The sequence below is a fragment of the Canis lupus genome, chromosome 1 (assembly GCF_011100685.1).
Source record: "Canis lupus familiaris isolate Mischka breed German Shepherd chromosome 1, alternate assembly UU_Cfam_GSD_1.0, whole genome shotgun sequence".
In the NCBI taxonomy this organism is placed as follows: Eukaryota; Metazoa; Chordata; class Mammalia; order Carnivora; family Canidae; genus Canis; species Canis lupus.
Genome location: NC_049222.1, coordinates 45,074,444 through 45,096,710, shown reverse-complemented (window position 1 = coordinate 45,096,710; position 22,267 = coordinate 45,074,444). Strand labels below are relative to the sequence as shown.

General features: G+C 33.4%; 1 protein-coding gene across 26 annotated transcripts in view; it reads right to left on the bottom strand.

Annotated features, from left to right (window-relative positions):
- Positions 1–22,267, bottom strand: part of SCAF8 (SR-related CTD associated factor 8) — a 221,958-nt gene that overhangs the window by 160,100 nt on the left and 39,591 nt on the right. For all 26 annotated transcript variants that reach the window (XR_005353701.1, XR_005353705.1, XR_005353698.1 and 23 more), the window contains 9 exons: positions 17,343–17,504; positions 16,133–16,286; positions 14,532–14,662; positions 11,490–11,666; positions 10,272–10,351; positions 8,444–8,561; positions 2,356–2,487; positions 1,983–2,095; positions 348–541 (listed from right to left, as the gene is read on the bottom strand). Coding sequence is in view for 3 of the 26 variants with exons in the window: in XM_038526407.1 (XP_038382335.1) it covers positions 348–541; positions 1,983–2,095; positions 2,356–2,487; positions 8,444–8,561; positions 10,272–10,351; positions 11,490–11,666; positions 14,532–14,662; positions 16,133–16,286; positions 17,343–17,504 (1,261 nt within the window). In the remaining 23 variants the exon portion in view is untranslated. The remainder of the gene's footprint in view (positions 1–347; positions 542–1,982; positions 2,096–2,355; positions 2,488–8,443; positions 8,562–10,271; positions 10,352–11,489; positions 11,667–14,531; positions 14,663–16,132; positions 16,287–17,342; positions 17,505–22,267) is intronic.

Here is a 22,267-nt window from a genome sequence, read left to right as displayed (position 1 = left end):
AATTACTCCCCAGACCTGGTGGTCAGACTTGGTTGGTTATAACACTATGACTAGAAATCACAGTGTTCATTAAGAAGACATTAGGCCTAGCCCACTTTATAAATTATTGGTCAAGTTCTGTATTTTCTAATTTGCATTAAAAAGAAACAACTCTCAGTAATCTTAGTGTTTTAATAAAACCTGCTCTTCCCTTTCCTTTTCTCTCACTTTACAAAAATCAAGGATAAAATTACTCACTTACCAAATTACTTTCCAATTTCTTAATCTAAAAATACAGTTGACTTTAGCAATTAATGATTTTCTTACTATTTGTTGAAACCAAAGCTCTGTAAAAATATGTCACTTACCACTTAATGTTTTAGATCTAATTGGAGGTAATCCCTTCTTCTGTCGTTCTTTCTCCCTTTCTCTTGCTCTCCTTTCACTTGAGTATGAACGTGATGATTTCCTCTTTCTTTCTCTTGAGCGTGAGCGTGATCGCTTTCTGTGTTTACGCTTTCGAGAACCAGATCGTGACCGAGACCTTCGTTTTCTTGGTGATCTACAAAAAAATCTTATTTTACTTCTAACAACAATATTATTCTTCTGTTCAAATTTCTCACTTCTAGGTGAGGGGAAAAACACACACACACACACACAAAAAAGGTTGTCTTATATTTAGCTACCTCTTAAAAAATGTTTAAGTAGAATGAAGTATCAAACATGCATTTTGTCAAATCTCTGTACTGCTCAGGCCCACAATGATTCTTACTAAGACCAAGGAGAATGAGATTCTATCCAGTAAAGGCCTTGCTTGCTTTCTTTAGTGTCTGGCAACTCATTTTCCAACAATAGTCAAGAATAGGAATGAAAGACTAAGGAAAATAGAAAGATCCTTAGATGATAAAGATACTGTATTCTTAAAATTTGGAAATAGAGAATGTTTCCAACAGAGCCATTAAGTTACTGAAGAATTCTCGTAAGTTTTCAACTTCTAAAATTTCAAGGTGCTTTTAAAATTTTCAAAGTGCCTCATCTTTAAATATAAGATGATACTGAAACATTGCTTTTTTTTTCTGTCAACCATATGCTACTGCACTGCTTCAAAATGCTTAATAAGGTGTTAAGACAAAGAAGCTGCTAAGATTTCAGCTCTAATACTGTAATTGCTTTAGCAAGATTACTCATTGACATGAGATGGGTTTAGAGAGCTGAACTCACAGGCTCTTGTTTACAAGAGGTAAATACAAAGAACTTCTTGAAACAAGTAATGACTGAAAGGTCATCAAAGATGATACTGCCCCTTTCCTAGCATACAATGCTCTGATTTTTAGCGGTATTCATGTGCAGAAAATAGGGTATATTAATATTAAAGACTAAGGACTTAAAGTTTTAATACAATTTGTAGCAAAAACAATGTATATAAAGTACATGAGAATTACCAGGTTAAGGAAACTTCAACTCAAATTTGAATAAGTATATTATGAGATTCAGCCATGCTGAAAAGCCCACAAAGAAAACCAGAGAATACACTTTATAATAATTTGATACTATGCTTAATGTCTGGAACAATTCTTATAATTTTATTTTTATGATCATTTTTGGTATTATTATAAGATGAAAACAAAATAAGAAATTAATGGAATTTCTTTTTTTATTAATGGAATTTCTAACACTGTTTCTCTATAGCTTGATTTAGCAGTTTTCAGAGGCGATAATATCCTGAGTGTAATCATATTATTAACTAAAATCATGTATAATCCCAAATTCATGGGATTATATGATATGACTGCAATTAATGTGTATTCTTCAAATAAATGGCCACAGATATATCCAATTCAAAAGAGAACAAGGCATTTTTCTATTTTTGAGATTCTGAATTTCTTCTCTCTGGAGAATGTAAGATGTCATTCTAAGAAAAACATTTCCTTTCATCCTGATACAAAGAAACCACCAACTTTTAAAAGTTCACACACAGCTACTCTTAAATATTATTGTAGAACCTTGAACGAGATCGTGAATGTGTTCTTGATCTTGAGCGAACAGCCACTTTCTTTGCTTCCTGTTCAAAGATCTCCTCTTCTACTCCATCTTGTCCTTCATCTATATCCATATCCTTGAAAGCCAAAAGAACAGCAAACAAAATGCCTGATTGAGATTCAGTATATACTGGCAATTCTGCCTTACAAAATATTCACTATAGTAGCATTAATGCCTAACAGTAAAATGGTTATTAGTATAGAGCTTAAGCGTGAAGAAAAAATATACAGGAAATTACCATTACTTTACATAAAAATAACATACTTTACATAAAATGATTATATATTTTTCTTTAATTTTAGAAATTTATGACCCAGAAAAACATTTACTTTTTACCTGTTGTTGAATATCTATAGAATCATCCAAATTTGCTTCAGGTTCAAGGAAATGCTGTTGACTGCTCCCTTGTGATGGTGATGCGGAATGCTCTGATCCAAATGTTCCCTCTTGACTATCCTGAGGGGTTGCCTATTGAGAATGTATACAAACACACAAACATTATTAAGAAACCATGCATATTATTACAACAGAATTTAAACATGTAAACATCACAAAGTTTTAAAAAGAAGTCAAACACATATAGAAATCCCACGTTAAATTGTTTATGTAATCACCTAAAATACTTTTGTACAAATCCAAGTTTTATACTTAAGAGCATGGAATATCTACATAAAAGGGAGAGAAGACTATCTTAGAACGGTAAGATCAAGAAGGTCTTCAAATTTCTAATTTGGAAAATATAAACACTGTACCTTTAAAAATAAAGGACTGCATCATAAATAATACATAATGGCACTCAGTTAAATGAATCTAGAATTTCAATGGCAAGTAGCATTTTTTATCAAATGCTATAAATTAAATGCTATAATATTTTCAATATAAAAATGTTTTATATTAAAGAACTAAGTCATACATTACATGTATAGAGGCAAAACAAAGCTCAAATACCACTATCAAATTAAATGATCTAGCAAAACAATTCTCAATTTGGGCCTTCCTCAACCTCCACCTCTAGGCATCTGCAAATATTAGGAAGTTACTCTGGGGTATGTAATACATTTCAAAAACTGATAAAAGATAGGTAATGAAGACTAACTGAAGCATTGTTTGAAATTTGAATCTCCTCTCCTCTTTTTTTGCTGGGATCAGATTTACAGTAACTTGATATAGTGACACTACTTACGTGATACTTATTAGTATGAACCTGATTTAACTGCAAGTATTATGATGTTATAAGAAAATTAATTATGAAAAAGTCTCCCTATACAAACTTTCCTAAAACATCTTTGTAGATGTTAAAGATTAATAAAAATAGTTCCTGGTAGTATAAAAGCTGGGAGCTACTGTAATAATTAACAGAGAAGAGTAACTCAAAAATACTATTTCTGCTACAAATTTTGTGATTGTGGAAAAATTACTGAATTGTGAAATTTGGTCTCCCTATCTATAAAAGGGATACCAGCATCATGACTACAGGTAACAATTTATTATAAAGATCAAAGTTGCTAAGAGACTAGATCTTAACTATTCCCACCACAAAAAAATGATAGTTTTATGACATGATCGAAGTGTTAGCTTACTGCAATACTTAAATGTATCAAATCATGATTTTGTACACTTTAAACTTACTATTATATTAATTATACTTCAGCAACATTTAAAAAAAAATCCTTACTCTAACGACATCTAATCTGAAAGAAAAGGCATAAAAATTAAGAGCCAAAAAAGGCATTTAAAGAACTGTTCCAAGTCTCTTACTTTATGAAGGAACAGGTTCTCTAAGAACGAGTAACATTTTCAAGGTTTAGAAATGAATTAGAGCTAAAGTAGAAAAGACCTCTTTGAGACACCTACTACACACCACGGTACTGGCCAAAACATCAGTAAGCAAGCATGTTCTTCCCAAACAAATCAAACACATTTTAAGCATAGTCCTTCGGGGCTTATGTCTTTAAAACAGATTAACAATAGAATTCTTAACACAGAAAGGGAATTTTCAGCTCCATCCTGAGTCTATTTGGTCCTAATTCTGTATGCATATATGCTTCGCATAATATTTTTCCTACTTCTCCATTTATCTTAAGCTTTGTATTCCTTTCACCCTTGTTTTTTGAACCTTATTTTTCTTTTCCTTTTTAAATTTTTATTTATTTATGATAGGCACACAGTGAGAGAGAGAGAGAGGCAGAGACACAGGCGGAGGGAGAAGCAGGCTCCATGCACCGGGAGCCCGACGTGGGATTCGATCCCGGATCTCCAGGATCGTGCCCTGGGCCAAAGGCAGGCGCTAAACCGCTGCGCCACCCAGGGATCCCTGAACCTTATTTTTCTATTTAATGGTTAACTCTTGGTATAACCACCAGGATCCACTGTAATTTTAGTTTTTGAGTTTTTTGTTGGAGTTTTACCCATTTGAAAAGACTGTAATTTCACGACCTTTATTCTTTCTTAGAGGTCTTATGAAGAAGTAAGAGAAAATTTACTTTAAAATTTCAACTAAGGGGTGCAGGGGTGGTGCAGTTGGTTACGCATCTGACTCATGCGTTTCTGTGCAGGTCATAATCTCAGGGTTGTGAGATGAGCCCCATGTTGGGCTCCATGCAAGCAGAGTCTGCTTAGGACTTTCTCTCTCTCTCCCTCTGCTCCTCCCTGCAACCCTGTGCAATCAGGCACATACACTCTCTCTCAAATAAATATTTAAAAACTGAAAATATTTAAAAACTGAAAATAAAAATTCAACTAAAACTTATCCTATTATCTTGCAATTAGCGATAGGTCCACTGGACCCTTCCCTGTATCTAAGATATGTTACAGGATCTTAGAGATCTTACTATCCTATATGTTGAAACATTTTGCTATTTCATCATCCTAAGAATTATTCTGTTATTATCCATCAATTATTCCCAATTACTTCAAGAAAGACTAAAATAATACAAAAAAAGAAAAAGCAATATAATTGTCATGAAGGGTGATTCAATAGTGAAATAAGAATCATCATCATCCAGTTTTACTGCATTACAAAAAATACTGTGTATTTCAAGATTAAAATGAGATTGGAGACACTATCTTTGTAGTATACTTTCAAGCTTTCCCTGATAGTTGAATATTTAGATTTTTCCATTTCTGTACATAATGGCAAGAAGAAAACTGACAGAAGAACATATTTCATAATTATTAGACAAAATAGAACATGAAAACAAAGAGCAGCATTTAGACTCTAATGATGATGGTGAAATTTAATAACTAAATGAAATATCAGACTATGAGTTTTCAGATGACCATACCCTAAATGTATTTCCCAAACTCCTAAACTGATGTCAGAAAAATGTGTCTTTAAGGCAAAAACAGGGTCTTTTCATCCACTCAGTCACTTAATAGGAAGGACTTTATCTTGCAGTATTTTGTAACAAGAACCTGGACTACTCTATTTTGCTAGAAGAACATGTGTCATTTGAATTTCATTGACACAAAAAGGTTTGCTACATTTCAATTATGTATATTAAAATAGTTCATAAAGTTTTTTTCCCCTACTCCTTTTAGTCTCACTTGTATAAACAATCTGTGAGATGAATTCAAATACATTTTTTTTTTAAATTTCAAATACATTTTAAAAGGATCCATTGGACCCAGGTGGCAAATGACTATTTTTCTGATACACTGGTATACATCCTTAGTACATGTCCTGGTATACACCTCTAATTTCTTCAATGATGTCCTCATGTCAACCATCAATACTGAAAAAATAAAAGACAAAGATAACAGTAGCTAGCAGAAACTTCTTTCAAAGTTGGATTAACACTCATTAAGTGTCACATTTTTATCAGTTATAGATCCATGTTCCTCCCTTTTTTTCTGTATAAGTGACAAGAAACACTTTGTCAAAAGCTTTATTAAAATCCACACATGCTATGGCTATATAATCTTACAAGTTCAGTACCATGAAACGCAATTTATATGAGCCTAGACATCAAATCACTTAAAGCAACTCAAGGGCTCTTAACACCCACCCATCTTAGGTTTTATCATGCTCAATTCTACTCTTTCCATTATATTCTCCGACATAAAGAAAACCGAACCAAAGTGTTACATATGACAGATCCTGAGAAATGCTCCTCAGAAGTGCTCTGTTTACAGAGGTTTTCTATTGTTAGGGATACTAGATATCAACTGACATGCAGGTTAGGGCTGCAATGAGTAGGGTGGCACCAGCAATCAGATTCCTTTCTCTAAGACACTGTTAAGGACTTTTAGGCAGCCATAATGAGTTCACTGATAAACAAAAATGCTTCATTTTTCTGCATATCTCACCCTGTTTTATTTTATTTTATTTTTTTTCTTTTTTTTTTTTTTCACCCTGTTTTATACAGACTAAGGCAACTGGTTTGGAAGAGCCAATTATACAACTTATTAAATTTAATGGTTACTCTGCTGATACACAGTTTCCAATTTGAAATTTGTCATAGGTTTTGAACACTATCTACTTGATGTATTAGAAAAGTTTTCATCATTCTCTTTCTTCAACACTCAGTTTTGAACAAAAGCTTTTAAGAACATCTAATTCTTTCAAAAGGATCTAATCACTGTATCCTTTAAAATTTTGGAGATAATGTATTAACTAAGCCCAGAGCTCTATTTTTCTTTGGTTGGTGAGATTCTTAAGACAGAATAACCCTGGAAAACAGGGAAGAAATCAGAGAGGGAGGCAAAACATGAAAGACTCTTTAACTATGGGAAAGAAACAAGGTTGCCGGAGGGATAGTGGGCGGGGGAATGGGGTAACTAGATGACGGGACATTAAGGATGGTGCATGCTGTGCTAAGCACTGGGTGTTATATGCAACTGAGGAATTACGGAACTCTATACCTGAAACTAATGATGCACTATATGTTGGCTAATTGAATTTAAATAAAAAGAAAAGAAAAAAGAATAATCTTCTCTCAAGTTTCTAGGAATTTTCACTTCAATAATTTGGTGCTAATTTTAAGAGTACTACACTGTGACTTTACTGCTTCTGCTAAACCTTCTGAAAGGAAACTGGAACAAGGACAATCAAAACTGCCAACTTTACAGCTGGACAAATCTTGTTTGGATAGACTCTTCCATCATGACTACCCCTTGCCTCTATAACAACTCTCTAATTTTTTATAACATCACTGACAACCGGTTTCTTTTCACTGATTTACTACTTGTGTTTTTCTTTAAACAACATCCAAATATTCTACATCATGCTTTCTTTAAAGCTCCTGAATTCTCAGGCAGATATACCTGCACAACATAAAATACTACACCTACTCTAACCACTTCTATCAGAATGTTTCTTTATAAGAAGATATAGAATTCCATTCTCCTAATTCCAGGTATAACTTCCAACCTAGCAAATACCATTAATGTCCACTTTATGATTACTATTTGATTTAAAAGGAAAAGTTCAGATCCCAGCAGTATCTAAGGTTTTCTATTCCTTAAATCTAAAGTAACTCTTCTCTCTTATTTCCACTATCGTTCACTTGTACCTCTATAATTGAAACTAGAATTCTGCCGTGTCCATACAAATATACGTGCTCTATTAGAGAAAAGATTACTTGAGGGCCAGATGCTTCTTTGTTCATCTCTGTATATATCCTTTGTCTAACAATACATTGCTCATACTTTAAAAACATGTGTAGCATTATTTTAGTGCCAAAAAATTTTGGATATTAGGAATAAGTATGATTGTGGGGCATTTGAAAACACTGATATTCTAAACAGTTTACACCTGTAAGTATTTCTCATGTGGAGTAAAAATAGGCTTTATAATGGATTAACCCTGCCTTTGCAACTTGACATGTTTTATCAATTCTAAGGTATGATTCTTCACATATAATCATCTCTGTAATTTATGAGATTTTTTTTAACTCTATGAGATATTGTACTTTTGAAGTGATTAAAAATTGTTAGCTACACATAAAATAACAGTATGTCTTAAGACTAATGATATATTAGCTTTATGGTTTTGCAATGGATATTTAATTCCACTAAGACACAGTAGAAGTCAATGATATCTCATAGCATTAAATGTAATCATGACTCGTAAACTTCCTGCCATACAGTAATAGCCTAATTAAAGGCAATCTATTTTGCCCTCATCACCATCAACAAAAGCAAAATCATCATGATCTTGCTTGAAAGGGAATTGAGTGGAGAGAAAAGTACATGAAGTTTTAAGTTGTAATACTGAAACACAATCTCTGTCTTCCACTGCTGGTGTATGTGTTCTGGGTTCTATAGACCTAGAACACATTCTGATAACAGAAAAGACTATAAACATTCTGAAAAGGCTGATCTTCCTAGCAATAAAATTGAAGAAAAATCACTGTTTGAGAAACACCATTTTATAGAATGCAGATAGCAATAATTCTAAAGACCACAAGATGGAGTTATAAACCTTTTGAGGCTGTTGCTGTTCTAGGAGTTGCTGTCTGAGATGTTCAAGGTTTTGCTGTTGTAGTTGTTCTGCTATCTGATGAAAAATGGAATTGTTCACAGATTCTGAAACATGAGAACTAGAAGGAAAAACAAGTAGAAATATGTTTTAAAACCCAGTGAAGGTAATATAAAAATAACTGATTTTTCAACCCCCCATGCCAATTAAATGAAACATACTCTACTACAATGTTTACTTTTTAAATATTAACAGAAAATGGAATACCTCAGAACATTAATATGTTAAAATAGAAAGATACTCTTCAACAATCTTTCAATAGATGGATAACATGTTAAAGATACTCTGATGGAAGATCTGTTATTATGGTCTCACACTATTAAATACATATAAATTAGTATCTTTTACATTAGCACACTTTACGAAAATCTCAATTAAATATATAAAAACAGTTAAAAGTATTTAAACATTGTCACTTTAACTCCTTCTCTAACTATACGATAGTGGGAGAAATGGTCTATCAATCAATACATGTGAAATCTACAATTGTAATTGACCATAAACTTTATAAAACTAATCCGCTTTCTTTAGAAAAGCATTCACATTATTAGGTATGTTAACAGAAACAGTACTTAGATAAGAGGAAATAATAATTTAACTAAACTCTGGGAAATTCACACCTGGAATACACCTGGAATTCTGGGTGCCACAAGGTAAGACATGAACAAAAAAGAGGGCATCCCAAAAGGGGCAATCAGGATGGTGAGAAGTCTTGAAACAGTTGAAAAAAAGTGTACTTCATCTGGAGCAAATAAACCTAAGGGGAAGAATGATACCTAACTTCAAATATTGAAAGGCTATGTCTCAAAAGATAATGGATCAAATTTGTTTCCTTGCTTCAGAATGCAAAATGGATAAATGTGTATCAAGTAAATCAAACAGGATTCAGTAATAAAAGATTATTTAACTTCTCATCATAGAAGGCATTATAACATTATAAAAATACCCAATCAAAACCATTAAAAGATTCTTAAATTGTTCAGGACACTGATCTACATGATCTCAAATGTTTCTCTTCTAATTTTATAATTCATAATCTAAAATACAAGTTTTAATTTTTCAAGTAAAATCTTTTTTTAAAGTAAAATCTCTTTACCAAAAGGATATATATATGTCTTTTTATGCATTACATAAATATATTTTAAAAGATATTATCCCAGTACATTAAATTAATAACCTCTGCTTGAAATAGCATTCCCAGAGGCATCATCATCATCCTTCCTCCATCCTCCCACCTTCCACGCCCCCACTCTCCAACATCCTCTTCCCCACTTGCCCTTTCTCAAACCCACAAGAAAAGAAAATCACTAATCTAAATAAAAATATGTAATACATATCTTTAAAAATAAAATCCCCTATAATCCCAATCCTGGGAGTCAGATACACTCCCAGAATTTGATAAAATTCCTAGAACTGGTCATTGACACTAGAAGCAAGCTTCTTTCCCATTATTTCAAATATTCTTACAATTAAATAACTTAAAGCCTAATACAGATATAGAAAATATCACAACTGTATCTACAATTCTTCTATAAAGGATTTTGATATATCCCAAATTAACTGCAAAGATCTGAGAAAGGAGTCAAAATAAATACGGAGGCAACAAGACAGCAAATCTACCATCTTTCTGTAATGTTAGAGCTCAATAGCCTGAAATTATATCCCAATTTATTCAAAGTATACTTGGTAGTTCAGAAAACAATGTCCCATCCAATGTTTATAATAATAATGGGAAAAACTTATGGTTATAAAGAAAAACAACAATTCTTACAGTTGAGAAGCTGAAATTTCCTTTTTAGGTTCTTCGCTATGCTCAGAATCTTCCCCAAAATCAAACCTATCCATCAACTTCTAAGTGAGAAAGGGGGAAACAAAAAAAAAAAAAAAGGAGAAAAAGATTAAAAGTGCTTTACACAAAAATAAGGTAGAAGTGCTATTCTGAATGTCAGTGACATCCCATTAATTTACCTCTATCACATAATACATAAATGTTTTATATAATTTTGTTGTGCTATAATAAAGCATTTAATTTGAATGAATCTTTATTTTTAAAGTACTTTGACATACACTGTCTTATATAACAAATCACAACACAGATTAAATATTAATGATCGTAGAAGAGAAGACTGGATTAAAATAATTAAGTGCCTTGCCAATAGTAATAAAGCTTGATTAAAAACACCTAGGACTATAATCAACAGATCTATTCCTAGTATATTTCTCTTCTTAGGATGCTCTACTGTCTTCTAAATGATCAATTTGAAGTTTTTTCTTATGCGGTTTAGCTTTTTAAGTAGGCTCCATGCCCAGCATGGAGCCCAATGCGGGGCTTGAACTCATGACCCTGAGATCAAGACCTAAGCTGAGATGAAGAGTTTGATGCTTAACTGAGTCACCCAGGTGCCCCCTATGTGGTGTAACTATTAAATTTTCAGACTAAATTAGGCTGACAGCTAAAAAAGTCTAAGTAATAACATAATAAATCAGTATTTTCCTAAAAATAAAGTAGCAGAAACAAAAATATGGATAATACTTCCAAGTATTTTAATAGTCTTATAATTAACAAGAATATTGAGGCTATTATACAATAAATTATACATGAAAAAAATTTCAACTTTAAAACCACTATCCTTTATAGATAGGCCTCAATTTATAATATTACAGTGTAGAGAAGTTTTCCTGTGAATTTTCACATTTTCAACAATTATAATTTTAGCAGGTTAAAATTTTAGAATATAGAACATCAAAATTAGTATATTTGTAACATACATAAAAGAAATTAGAAAATTCAGAAAATTATCATTTGCCTCAATGTTACCATATCCGTCAGAAATCTGTAAATCTTTCGTAAAATTCATAATGAATTATACAGTACAGCGTATACTAGAATGGTTCTATAATAAAATGCTATTTACAGAATTAGAATCCATATGATAGCATACAGAGTTTAATACTTCATACAGAACTGATCTGATAACTTAATGTCTACCTTGTTGAAAGCCACTCCCTGTTCTAAGGGGTTCAGGGTGTTGGCCGCTGCAGCTGCAGCAGTAAGCTGTGCTGTGAGAGCCTGCAACTGCACAACAAGACCAGCATCCAGGGCCTGAAGAATAGAAGGCTGAGGCTTTTGCTGTTGTAGTTGTAAAGTCTGTATCAACTGCTGAAGCTAGAAGAGAAAAAAGGAAAATTATTACAAACAGATGCAGAATTTATCTGTAAGAATGCCCATCTTTTCAATAACATTCATTGTTGTACAGTCTTTGGAGATGAAGAAAAAATAGATACTAACTCAAAACAAGTTAATTTTTTAATAAAATATTTTTTGTGTGTCCCATATACAATAATCCTTAATAAGTTTGTCTTGCTTCTAGAAAGCCAGGGAACTTAAGCCAAATAAAGTGGTCATACCATGACAGATAAAGAACTCATCACATATAGCTCTTTTATTTAGAGTCCGGGTGTGTGTGGTCATACCATGACAGATAAAGAACTCATCACATATAGCTCTTTTATTTAGAGCCCCCTCTCAGAGCCCCAAAAAGACTGCATGCTGAGCATGGAACCCAAAGCAGGGAACCTGAAGCAGAGCTCCCAAAGCAGGGCTCTACATGGGGTTTGATCCCATGACCCTGGGCCAAAATCAAGAGTTGGAGGCTCAACTGACTGAGCCACTCAGGTGCCCCTTCACTAAGCTTTTCATTCCTTCCTCAATTAACTCCTTAATCTCTGTAAAAGAACAAGCACTGACAACAACTGCTTTTGCTATCTTTCAGATTTACCATTGGACAACACAATTCCTGAAAGCAGAAAAACAAGTATGAAATTGGGTCTCTTGGAGCAGTCTGAAACTAAGGAAATTAAAGGTGAATAGTGCCAAAAGGAGTTGAAATAAATCCCTGTTCCCTCTATTCATCTATCCTCAAAAAAGCAGAAACAACAAACACTAAGATCCTGAAGATATTTCATAGTTAAGTAAACCCTATGTACATCTTAGAAATAATTAATACTTTCCTAAATCAAGACCTAAACCTGAGTATAAATCTGAAAATTATCAATTTAGAATAGAAACAAGACATGTGAACTGTTTTAAATAAAGATCAACTTATAGTGAGAGAAGGTACAAAAGCCATCCAAGAAGAAAGTAATTTCATGCCTATCTAAAATAGCTACATTAAGAAACAAACTAGAGTCATTTGGCAACCAAATAAACAATGGCTACAAACTACTAATGTGATAGCAAAGAAAGTAATACCAAAATATCTAATAGCTTAGTTACTACACTGAGGAGGTTCCAGAACAGATAGGGAGAGAGGGAGTGGGAGGAGGGAAAGGAGAAAAAAAAAGGAGGGAGAAGAAGAGAGGGAGGAAAAAAGGGGGTAAAGAGTTAATACTGTATTTTCTCCTCTACACACTTTAACTGCTGCTTTTGACATCCCCATTTTTCCAGATAGCACTGTTACTGTTTCAGTCAGTTTCAAACCACTGCAGCATCCTACTTTTCCTTCTACTCTGACTTATCATTCTATCAATTACTATGTGTTCTTAACTCTCTTTTACTATCTGTTCTGGAAAAATCACTTTTCTTGCCAAAAGTATTTATTTTAATAAGTTTCTTTTAAATGAGACCATGTGCTTTATGATTTTTAAAATATTATCACAAAATGAAATTAATAATTTGATAATTTTATCTAGTATCCAATTCAGTTTCCCAACTGCCCCCAAAATGGAGAAGCTGGATCAAATCTAGAACTATAACTGAATTGGTTTTTCCATGTTTAAGACTCTAAAATGGTCCCTTTTATTTTTGAGATGGTCATTTTAGAGAGTCTGCAACCCTACTATTTATCACATATTCATTACTTCCCTTCTTTTATCATTGTTATCAAAACAAAGATACTTCCTATCTCTAGGTGTCCCTCCTCTCCCATCCACTAAAGTACTGTTCATATCAGTCACTTCAACATAAAAATCTCTGGCAATTCCCCACTGCTTAGCATATGAACCGTTTGTTTTTCAGCCTACCATTTCTGTCTTCCGAAACCCAAGTCCACTTAGGTCTACCATGTTAACTTTGTCATCATTAACTTACACGCACAGGCCAATCTGATCCCCCAGACATCTCAACTCTAAAAAATATTTGTATACCCAACACTGTTACAACTCTGTACACTATTCACTCATTCTACAAAATGTAGCAAACATCTGCTACAACCTAACACTGGAGACACAGAAGTGAACAAAATAGACGAAAAAAATTCTTATCCTTGTAGAGCACACATTCTGGTGCGAAGAGACAGAGAAAAAAATTACATAATGTAATAGAAAGAAAGGTGATATAGGGAGTACAGGGGATGAAAGAATGTACAGTTTTAAATAGTTTTTTGAAGGCCTCACTGAGGTGATATTTAAACAAAAACTTAATCATGAAACCTCATGATTATTTGGAAGAAGAGTCTGGGTGTTCTTATTGCACAGATCACAATTAATTTGGTTTTTAAAGGACAGGTTAAAAAAAGGAAATGTGAAGAATGGCCTATCTTCAAACTCTTCCACAACTAGTTCCACTTCAAGTCTCATTTCAAATGACACTTCCTCAAAAATACCTTCTTTTGGCTACCCTCTCTAATTCTGACCCCTCCTCCCAAATCCAATCATTCTAAAAATTTACCGTTTTAAGTCACGTATCACTACCTAAATAAAGTTATAGACTTTTTTATTATTTGTCTCAACACAGAAAGACATCTTTCCTAAGAGAGAATTACCTGTCTTGTTACTGGAATAACAATAGCATCTAATAATGTCTGGCACAAACTATGTGCTAAGTCAGTATTTTGGCATAAAATGAAGTTTTTACAAAACAGTGCATAAAATGATGCCTTACTAAATTAAAAGCAAGTAACAGAATACTACTTATAGTGTGATCTCATTTTTACAGAAATAACACATACTCTTTAGGTGGTACATTATGAAATAAAACATCAAGAAAATAATGAGTTCTAAATCATTATTATTTAACAAAATAAATGCTCACCTGTTGGCCTTGAGGACTTTGTAGGATTTGAGCTACTGCTGCAAGTGTATCTGTGTTTGTTATCTGAGATACCCATGGATCCGGTAAACCCTGGACCACATTGGCTGGAGTAACAGGTGTAACAGGAGTTCCTTTTAAAAAAGACATCACACCCACCCAAACAAATATTTAAGTAAAATAAGACTTGGAAAGATAGATTTGCTATGTCACTTTTTAAAAATATATACAAACTTAAATAAATGTTTATATTTTATTAATTACAGAATATGTAAGTTGAAAAAAAATAACCGAAGGATCTGTCTATACTTGTTCTCATTAACTCAGCTGCTATTTTAAAGGAGCCTACAATGCTTAGAAGTCACTAAAAATCTTACTACAGGGGCGCCTGGGTAGCTAAGTCTATTCAGTGTCTGCCATCATCTCAGGTCATGATCTCAGAGTCCTGGGATCAAGCCCCAAATCAGGATCCCTGCTTAGCAGGAACCCTGCTTCTCCATCTCCCTCTGCTGCTGACCCTGCTTGTACTCTCTCTCTAATAAAGTCTTAAAAAAAAAAAATCTTACTACAGAAGAAAATTCAATGATATGAAGAAATATTAAAAATATAATAAAAAAATTACAAAAGAGTAGGTATAATATAAAACTATTTTTGTTTTGGGGAATCCCTGGGTGGCTCAGCAGTTTAGCGCTGCCTTCAGCCCAGGGCTTGATCCTGGAGTCCCGGGATCGAGTCCCACATCGGGCTCCCTGCATGGAGCCTGCTTCTCCCTCTGCCTATGACTCTGCCTCTTTCTCTCTCTGTGTCTCTCATGAATAAATAAAATCTTTAAAAAGAGAAAATCTTAAAAAAAAAAACAAAAAAACAAAAAAACTATTTTTGTTTAAGAGGGATATATATGTGTATTGACACAGATACACACAACAAAAACTAAATATATATCAGATGTTGATTCCTGAACTATGATAATAGGTTAAAATGTCATTTAAATATTCTTTAAAAAACAAGATTTTGAAATATTACTGAAGCATTCTTGGTTCCATTAAATAATTTTTTCAGGGTTCCTTATAAATATTGCTCCCCTACCATACTACGAGTTGCTTTACATGAGGGACGCCTGGGTGGCTCAGCAGTTGAGTGCCTGCCTTTGGCCCAGGGCGTGATCTGGAGTCCTAGGTTCGAGTCCCACATCGGGCTCCCTGCATGGTGCCTGCTTCTCCCTCTGCCTCTCCCTCTCTCTCTCTCTGTGTGTCTCTCATGAATAAATAAATAAAATCTTAAAAAAAAAAAAAAAAAAAAGAGTTGTTTTACATGCAAGTTTATAGACAGCCTAAATCAGGAAAAAACCTATGTGACGTATCAGTTTCCCTAAGTTCATTATATTTAGGTTTCTAGGGATTTAAAACTTCAGCTTTTCAGTTTTTAGGAAAGCATTCCACACAAATATAAATTGAATTTATTGTTCCTTCAAATTACATTTCCTTTCAATTACCTAATGCTCGATAATTCTCCCGCACTGTCAAACTATTACTTTATATATGAATAATCACCTGAAAGACTTAAGTAGAATATTTAAAAAACAAATCTCTATCAAAGTAACATACCTGGGGTATTGCTCATAGCTGCAGTAGTACTGGCCAAAACAGGTGTAACAACTGGGGGAGGTATCCCTGCTGCCATATCCAAAAGAGGCTGAATAATCTCACTCTTAAACACATTATTCTTCTGCCATAGATTTAGTACTCTCACTATTTTACTCTAGAGGAAAAAAGAAAAATGACATTTTGATTTTTTTGCTTTAAAAATTTAGCAGTTATTTCACAGAGACTATTCAAATAGTGAATGGGAACGATGGATTAAAATATTTCTATAGTACTTTCCACCCCTGAAATCATGTTTCTGGAATTCTGATTTGCTAATCTTAACATATTTGAAAAAAATGTTCGTTTTGATACATGTACAAGGTAAATGAAAGCTACAGTTAGCAGAAGATAGGAATAGCAACTAGGTTTCAAGCTTCTATGTGAAAGCCTAATGAGATCGATGGTTATGGTTGCCTGGAGACTGTATTAAGGCTGCTGAGGTGATCAGGATTCATCTTAGCACCAAAGCTGTATTTACAGGTGATTTTAACTTTAGGTTTTAAGCAAATAACAAACTTCAAGACAAGTCCTTACCTTAAGTAACTTTTAAAACATTTAATATTGCAATCAACCCTATCAGAAGAGTAAACTAAATCTCCAAATGACATCCAAAATATGTAAACTTCTAATACCTTTGAGCACACATAAAGAATCCTTTTTTATTCTCTTTCAGGATCCAAAGCCTTCTTTTTATGTAGTACAGAATATTTATTCATTCAGATCTAGCAGACTTAGTAGTGTGGTTTCCAGCACTAATAAAACTCTACCACAACAAAAGAATTTTAAAAATCTGGTTATTTTTTATTAACTGTTTAGCAAATCCATTTTCATAGACACTAAATAGGTAAATATCAGTTCAGGTCAAATAATCAAAACAGCAAATTAGTTGTGTGTGAGAATAAATAAGCTTTTAGTGTTATTCCAAAGCTTACTATAGCACCAATTGCTTCAATAAATTAAAAAGTAGCCAAGTCAACTACATCTCTCCACTTGTTTAAGAGGATTCTAATAATCTCAGAATGTGGACAGTCTAATAACTAAATATCCAAATTCGGAATTACAAGGAGTAAAGGGTAACATAAAATCATAATTAAGATAATCTTGTCTCATTAAGACCAAAGGGTAACATTATCGACTTAAAAAAATAAAAATAAAAATAAAAGCAGCATACCTTGTCATCCCCAGGGCAACGATATAAATTCTGGAAAGTGCTAATGATGTTATTACTAAATCTGGGTGCAAACACATCCTTTTCTTGACCAAACTGATGTCGAGATTGTCGTACAATGGAGTCAATAACATAAAGTCCAGGTACCTTGTATTCTGGTTTACACTAACAGAAAAAGGAATAGGAAGGGAAGGAAAGAAAAGGTCAATTTCATTATAAATCCTATACAAATACAAAAACAATGCTTATGTAGACATAATGAATATTCAGACATTGACTATTCTACATAGTCTGTCTCTGGAATGGCATTTTAATCTACTTTGGCTACTCCATTCACCCAGTTCAACTGCCAGTCACCTAAGTTCCAAAACAGTATTGCATTACTGGCTTGAATGACAAAAACCAAAAGGATAAATAAGCTACTGTTATAACAAAAAAAAGTTTAATGATTTTGAAAAGCCACATGGAAGGAAGTAGCAAATTCAGGAACGAGCTCTAGAAAAAGCATTACCAACATGCATTAGACTTCATCTGAAATTCATAACAAAAGTGTTTCTGTACTAATGAAGGAACACTGTAACATTGTAAATCCACCACGCCCAAAGTATCAAAGTTTTCTCAAATACCACACCTATAAGAAAGGTAAGACATTACTATTCCAGGAGTCTGTCCTATGGAAACATTTTTTACCTACTTCACTGACAATGTTTCTCAGCCTTCTCATCCACCACCCAAATTGAGGGCTATATGGGCTATATGTCTACTTTCTTGCCACTAGCTTTTCTAGCCTATCTGGTTAGGTGAGCACGATGAAGAATCCTTTTAATATCAAGGTTACTGTTCCTGCTTTGTCACCATATACAGAAGCATAAGAAAACCTGCTTCCCAAGCTTATGTTAATTCACATGGAATTAGGGCTACAAAAAGCAGATTTAATTTTTGGGTATAATTAGGTAAATATCTCACCCAAGGTAATTTCCTGGAAATCACATATGGCACTAAAGCACAATTATATTTTTGAAAAATCCTTGGAAACCCCAGTACCAGTGAGAAAAGGATCCTTAATCCAACCCTAACATACACATACATGTTTCTAATGGCATTCTCAGCAGAGACAATGAGTGATTTCATTATGCAAAAAGTTAAGATAATGCTTCAACTATGATGCTTCATCTGTTCCTTCAAATACTTTTTAAGAACCTTATCCTTAGAGTCATATTTAGTTAAGAAAATGAAGAGACCTTTAGCATCAATTCACAAGTGTTTACTGCAACATTCTGTTAAGGACTTGAAATATTTCATAGGAGGGCAATGATGTTGGTATTTGGATACTGAAGTTTTAAGTTTAGCCTACTTAAAGGTTAAAAATATCTGCTCTGTTGAAAATTATGGTTTTTGAAAGCCTGAAATACTTTCCCTCCTGTTGCCAAAACATCTCACATACTCATCCTTCAGTTCTTATATCTGCCCAAGGCTATATCCCTTTGACTACCATACATCCAAAGAAATACCAACCTAGCTGAGCAAATAATGTATCTCAATAAAGAAAACTTAAAATTTAATGAAAAGCAGGACACACATTTTGCTAAAATGTATCTATTCCCTAATGCCACATAGAGAAGTGATGAATAATTATTTATTAACCGGATTCATTGACATCTTATTTTCGCTAGAGACAAAATAATCTCACATACCTTATTTCATATAAATGATTATCATGAGAGTAAGATTCAATAGAATTTATAAGTTGCTTTTAAGAGCTTTAGAAATTAATACTGAGGGGTGCCTGGATGGCACAGTCATTAAGTGTCTCTTGATTTCAGCTCAGATTGTGATCTCTGGGTCCTGACATCAAACCCTGAGTTGGGCTCTGCACCCAGTGAGGATTCTGCTTGAGAGTCTCTCTTTCCTTCCCTCTGTGCCTCCTCCCACTCATGCTCCTCCTTTCTCTCTCTAATAAATAAATCTTTTAAAAAAATTAATACTGAATCTAAGTAATGACTGTACTAAATCTTTTAAAAAATACATCTTTTTGATGACTTATAACAAAAACTCAGATTACAAAGTCACAACACAGAAGAATAGTGAGTGCACTATCCTGACCTGGGGTAAGGACAATACCCAATTCCAGCCTATCATAGCCATCCTGTCCTGACTTAATAAGGATTAAGAAAAACTGAGAAGCATGTGTTAAGTCCATGGTCCAGAAGTAACAGGCTCTATTTAAGAAAACAACAACAAAAAAAACCCTACAAACTAACATCACACTTACTGACAAACTGAAAAGTTTTCCCAATAAGACCAAGTATGGATGACACAAGGAATGGATGCCCCCTCTCACCACTGCTTTTCAGCATCATCCTACAAGTTCTAATTAATGCAACAAGACAAGAAAAGGAAATAAAAGGGATACAGACTGGGAAGGAAGGTTCAACAAGAACTAAAGATATATGATACTCTTCAATAAGCCTATAAGATCTTCACTGCTAACTCTGAACCAATCTATATGTTATCTAAGGAAATAATATTTAACTATAGAACTTAAATTACAGATACAATAGTAGCAAGAATAAGTGGTTATTTTCTTTTAGATGGCAAACACATTACTTTTGTGTCATTTTTGAGACTTCTGATAATTCAAGTTTTCCCAAAAGTGTGGAATCTCAGAAATTTCACAATAGCAATTTGATTTCCATGACACCGAAGCTGGAAGGAATAACAGGGATCACTAATTCCTTTCCTCTTTACACTTAGAGGGCTGCAGTCACCCAAGCAAAGAAGCAAGAGATGGACAAGGGTTTTGTTCTTCATGGACATAAAGTATCACTGCAAAACTATAGAAGGGAGATGATAAGAAGAAAGAAAAGTATTATCCAAGTTCCTGATGAAACAAATCTAAACAAATCCAAGTTTAATATACATCTTAGTAAAATATTTCAGATTAACCTAGATGTGATATACTGAATCTGAGGAAAAGTGGTAATAGTTTATAACTAATAATTATCTAAAATTTTTTGGTTTGATAAAAGGACATTTTGCTCTTTGACTACAGAAATTCATTCAATTTGATGAGTTCTTAAGAATCTAAAAAACATTCTGACAAACAAGATTTAATGCTGATTAGAATTTAATCCCTTAGGTAAAGGTGATATAAGGATGTATCTTTTAAAAATAACCTGTAAGACTCATTAGATGTATTTAAGTTTAACAATACTAAGTGTGGGTAAAGATGGGAGCAACACAAACTCACACAATGAATGAGAGTGGGAGTATGAATTGCAACCATTGTGAATTTAATTAATTTGGTATTATCTAGCCAAGTTGGAGAAATGCATAACCCAACAATTCCACTTCACAGAAATACAGGAAAAGTAAAGACAAGTTAATATGTGGTGTTCTGGAGCTGGAAAACACCCAAAATTACAAGTCAACATCATTAAATAATACTTCACATTTTTCTTAGATCTCTCATTTGACCATATATAATGTGCATGACAAATGGACTTTTTCGTAAATTTGTTAAAACAGTATTTCCTACTATAAACAACACTCCAATTCAATGGTTTTATAAATTAGGCTCCACAGCAGAAACCAAGCATCTAGGCAAGGGCGGCAATGGCTATGGCACAGAAAACAAAACAGGTGGAGTGGGCTTCTGGTTCCCTACTATGACTACTACTGCAACATTTTTACTTATGTTTTATCTGTCTCCTCTCTGCCCCATTTTAAGTTCCAATAAGAACAGGAAAGAGGTATTAAGAAGTTATATTAATCTGGAACCTTATCAAAACTAAAAAAAAAAAAAAACTTTGTTCTACAAAAGACCTTGGACCTTGTGTTAAGAGAATCAAAAAACAAGCTACCAACTAAGAAAAAAATATTTACAAACCATATAACTGATAAAGGACTTACATCTAGAATTTTATTCAGAACTCTGAACACCTGACAGTAGAAAACCATGCAATTAGAAAATGGGTGAAAACATGAAGAGATATTTCACAGAAAATGCCAAATAAGCCTGTGAAAATCAACATCAGCCATTAGGTGAATGCAAATTAAACCACAATGAGATACTGCTATACATCTATCAGAATGGCTAAAACCAAAAATAGTGGTAAACCAAATGATGGCAAGAATGTGGAAATTGGATTAGTTATACATTGTTGATGGGAATGTAAAATGGCACAGCCATTCTAGAAAACAGTGGCAGTTTCTTATAAAACAAAACACGCACTAACTTTCCTAGAGAAATGAAAACTTTAATTCACACAAAAATCCACAAATGTTCTAGCAGCTTTATTAACAGCTCCCCCAAAATGGAAAGGATTCAGATGACTTTCAGTGGGTGAATGGTTAGATAAACTGTGGTATATCCATACTATGGAATGTTACTCAAAATTGAAGAAGCTATTAGACACATGCACAATTTAGATGGATCTAAATAAAATTATACTGAGCAAAACAAGCCAATTTCAAAAAGCTACATGTACATAATACTCTTGAAATGACAAAATTACAGATAGAGAACACATTAATGCCCCTCAGGAGGAGTTAGGGGCGAGAGTTAGAGTGGTGGGAGGAGGAGAGTAAAGTCTGGCTCTATAAAAAGGAAAAGGAACACGATGGATCCTTGGGGTGATGGAATTACTTTGGATCTTCAGTGGTGGTTTTATGAACCAATACATGTGACTAAATTGCACAGAACTAAATATACGCATACACAAATGAGTGCATGTAAAACTGGTAAAATCTGAGTAAGCTTGGTGGACTATATGAATATCCTGGTTGTAATATTTATGTTATCAAAACATTACTATTGGGGGAAACTGGGTGAAAAATATGTGGGATCTCTCTTTAATCTATTACAAGTATCACTATAATCTATTATTGATTTAATGATGCACGAATATACAATTATCACAAAATAG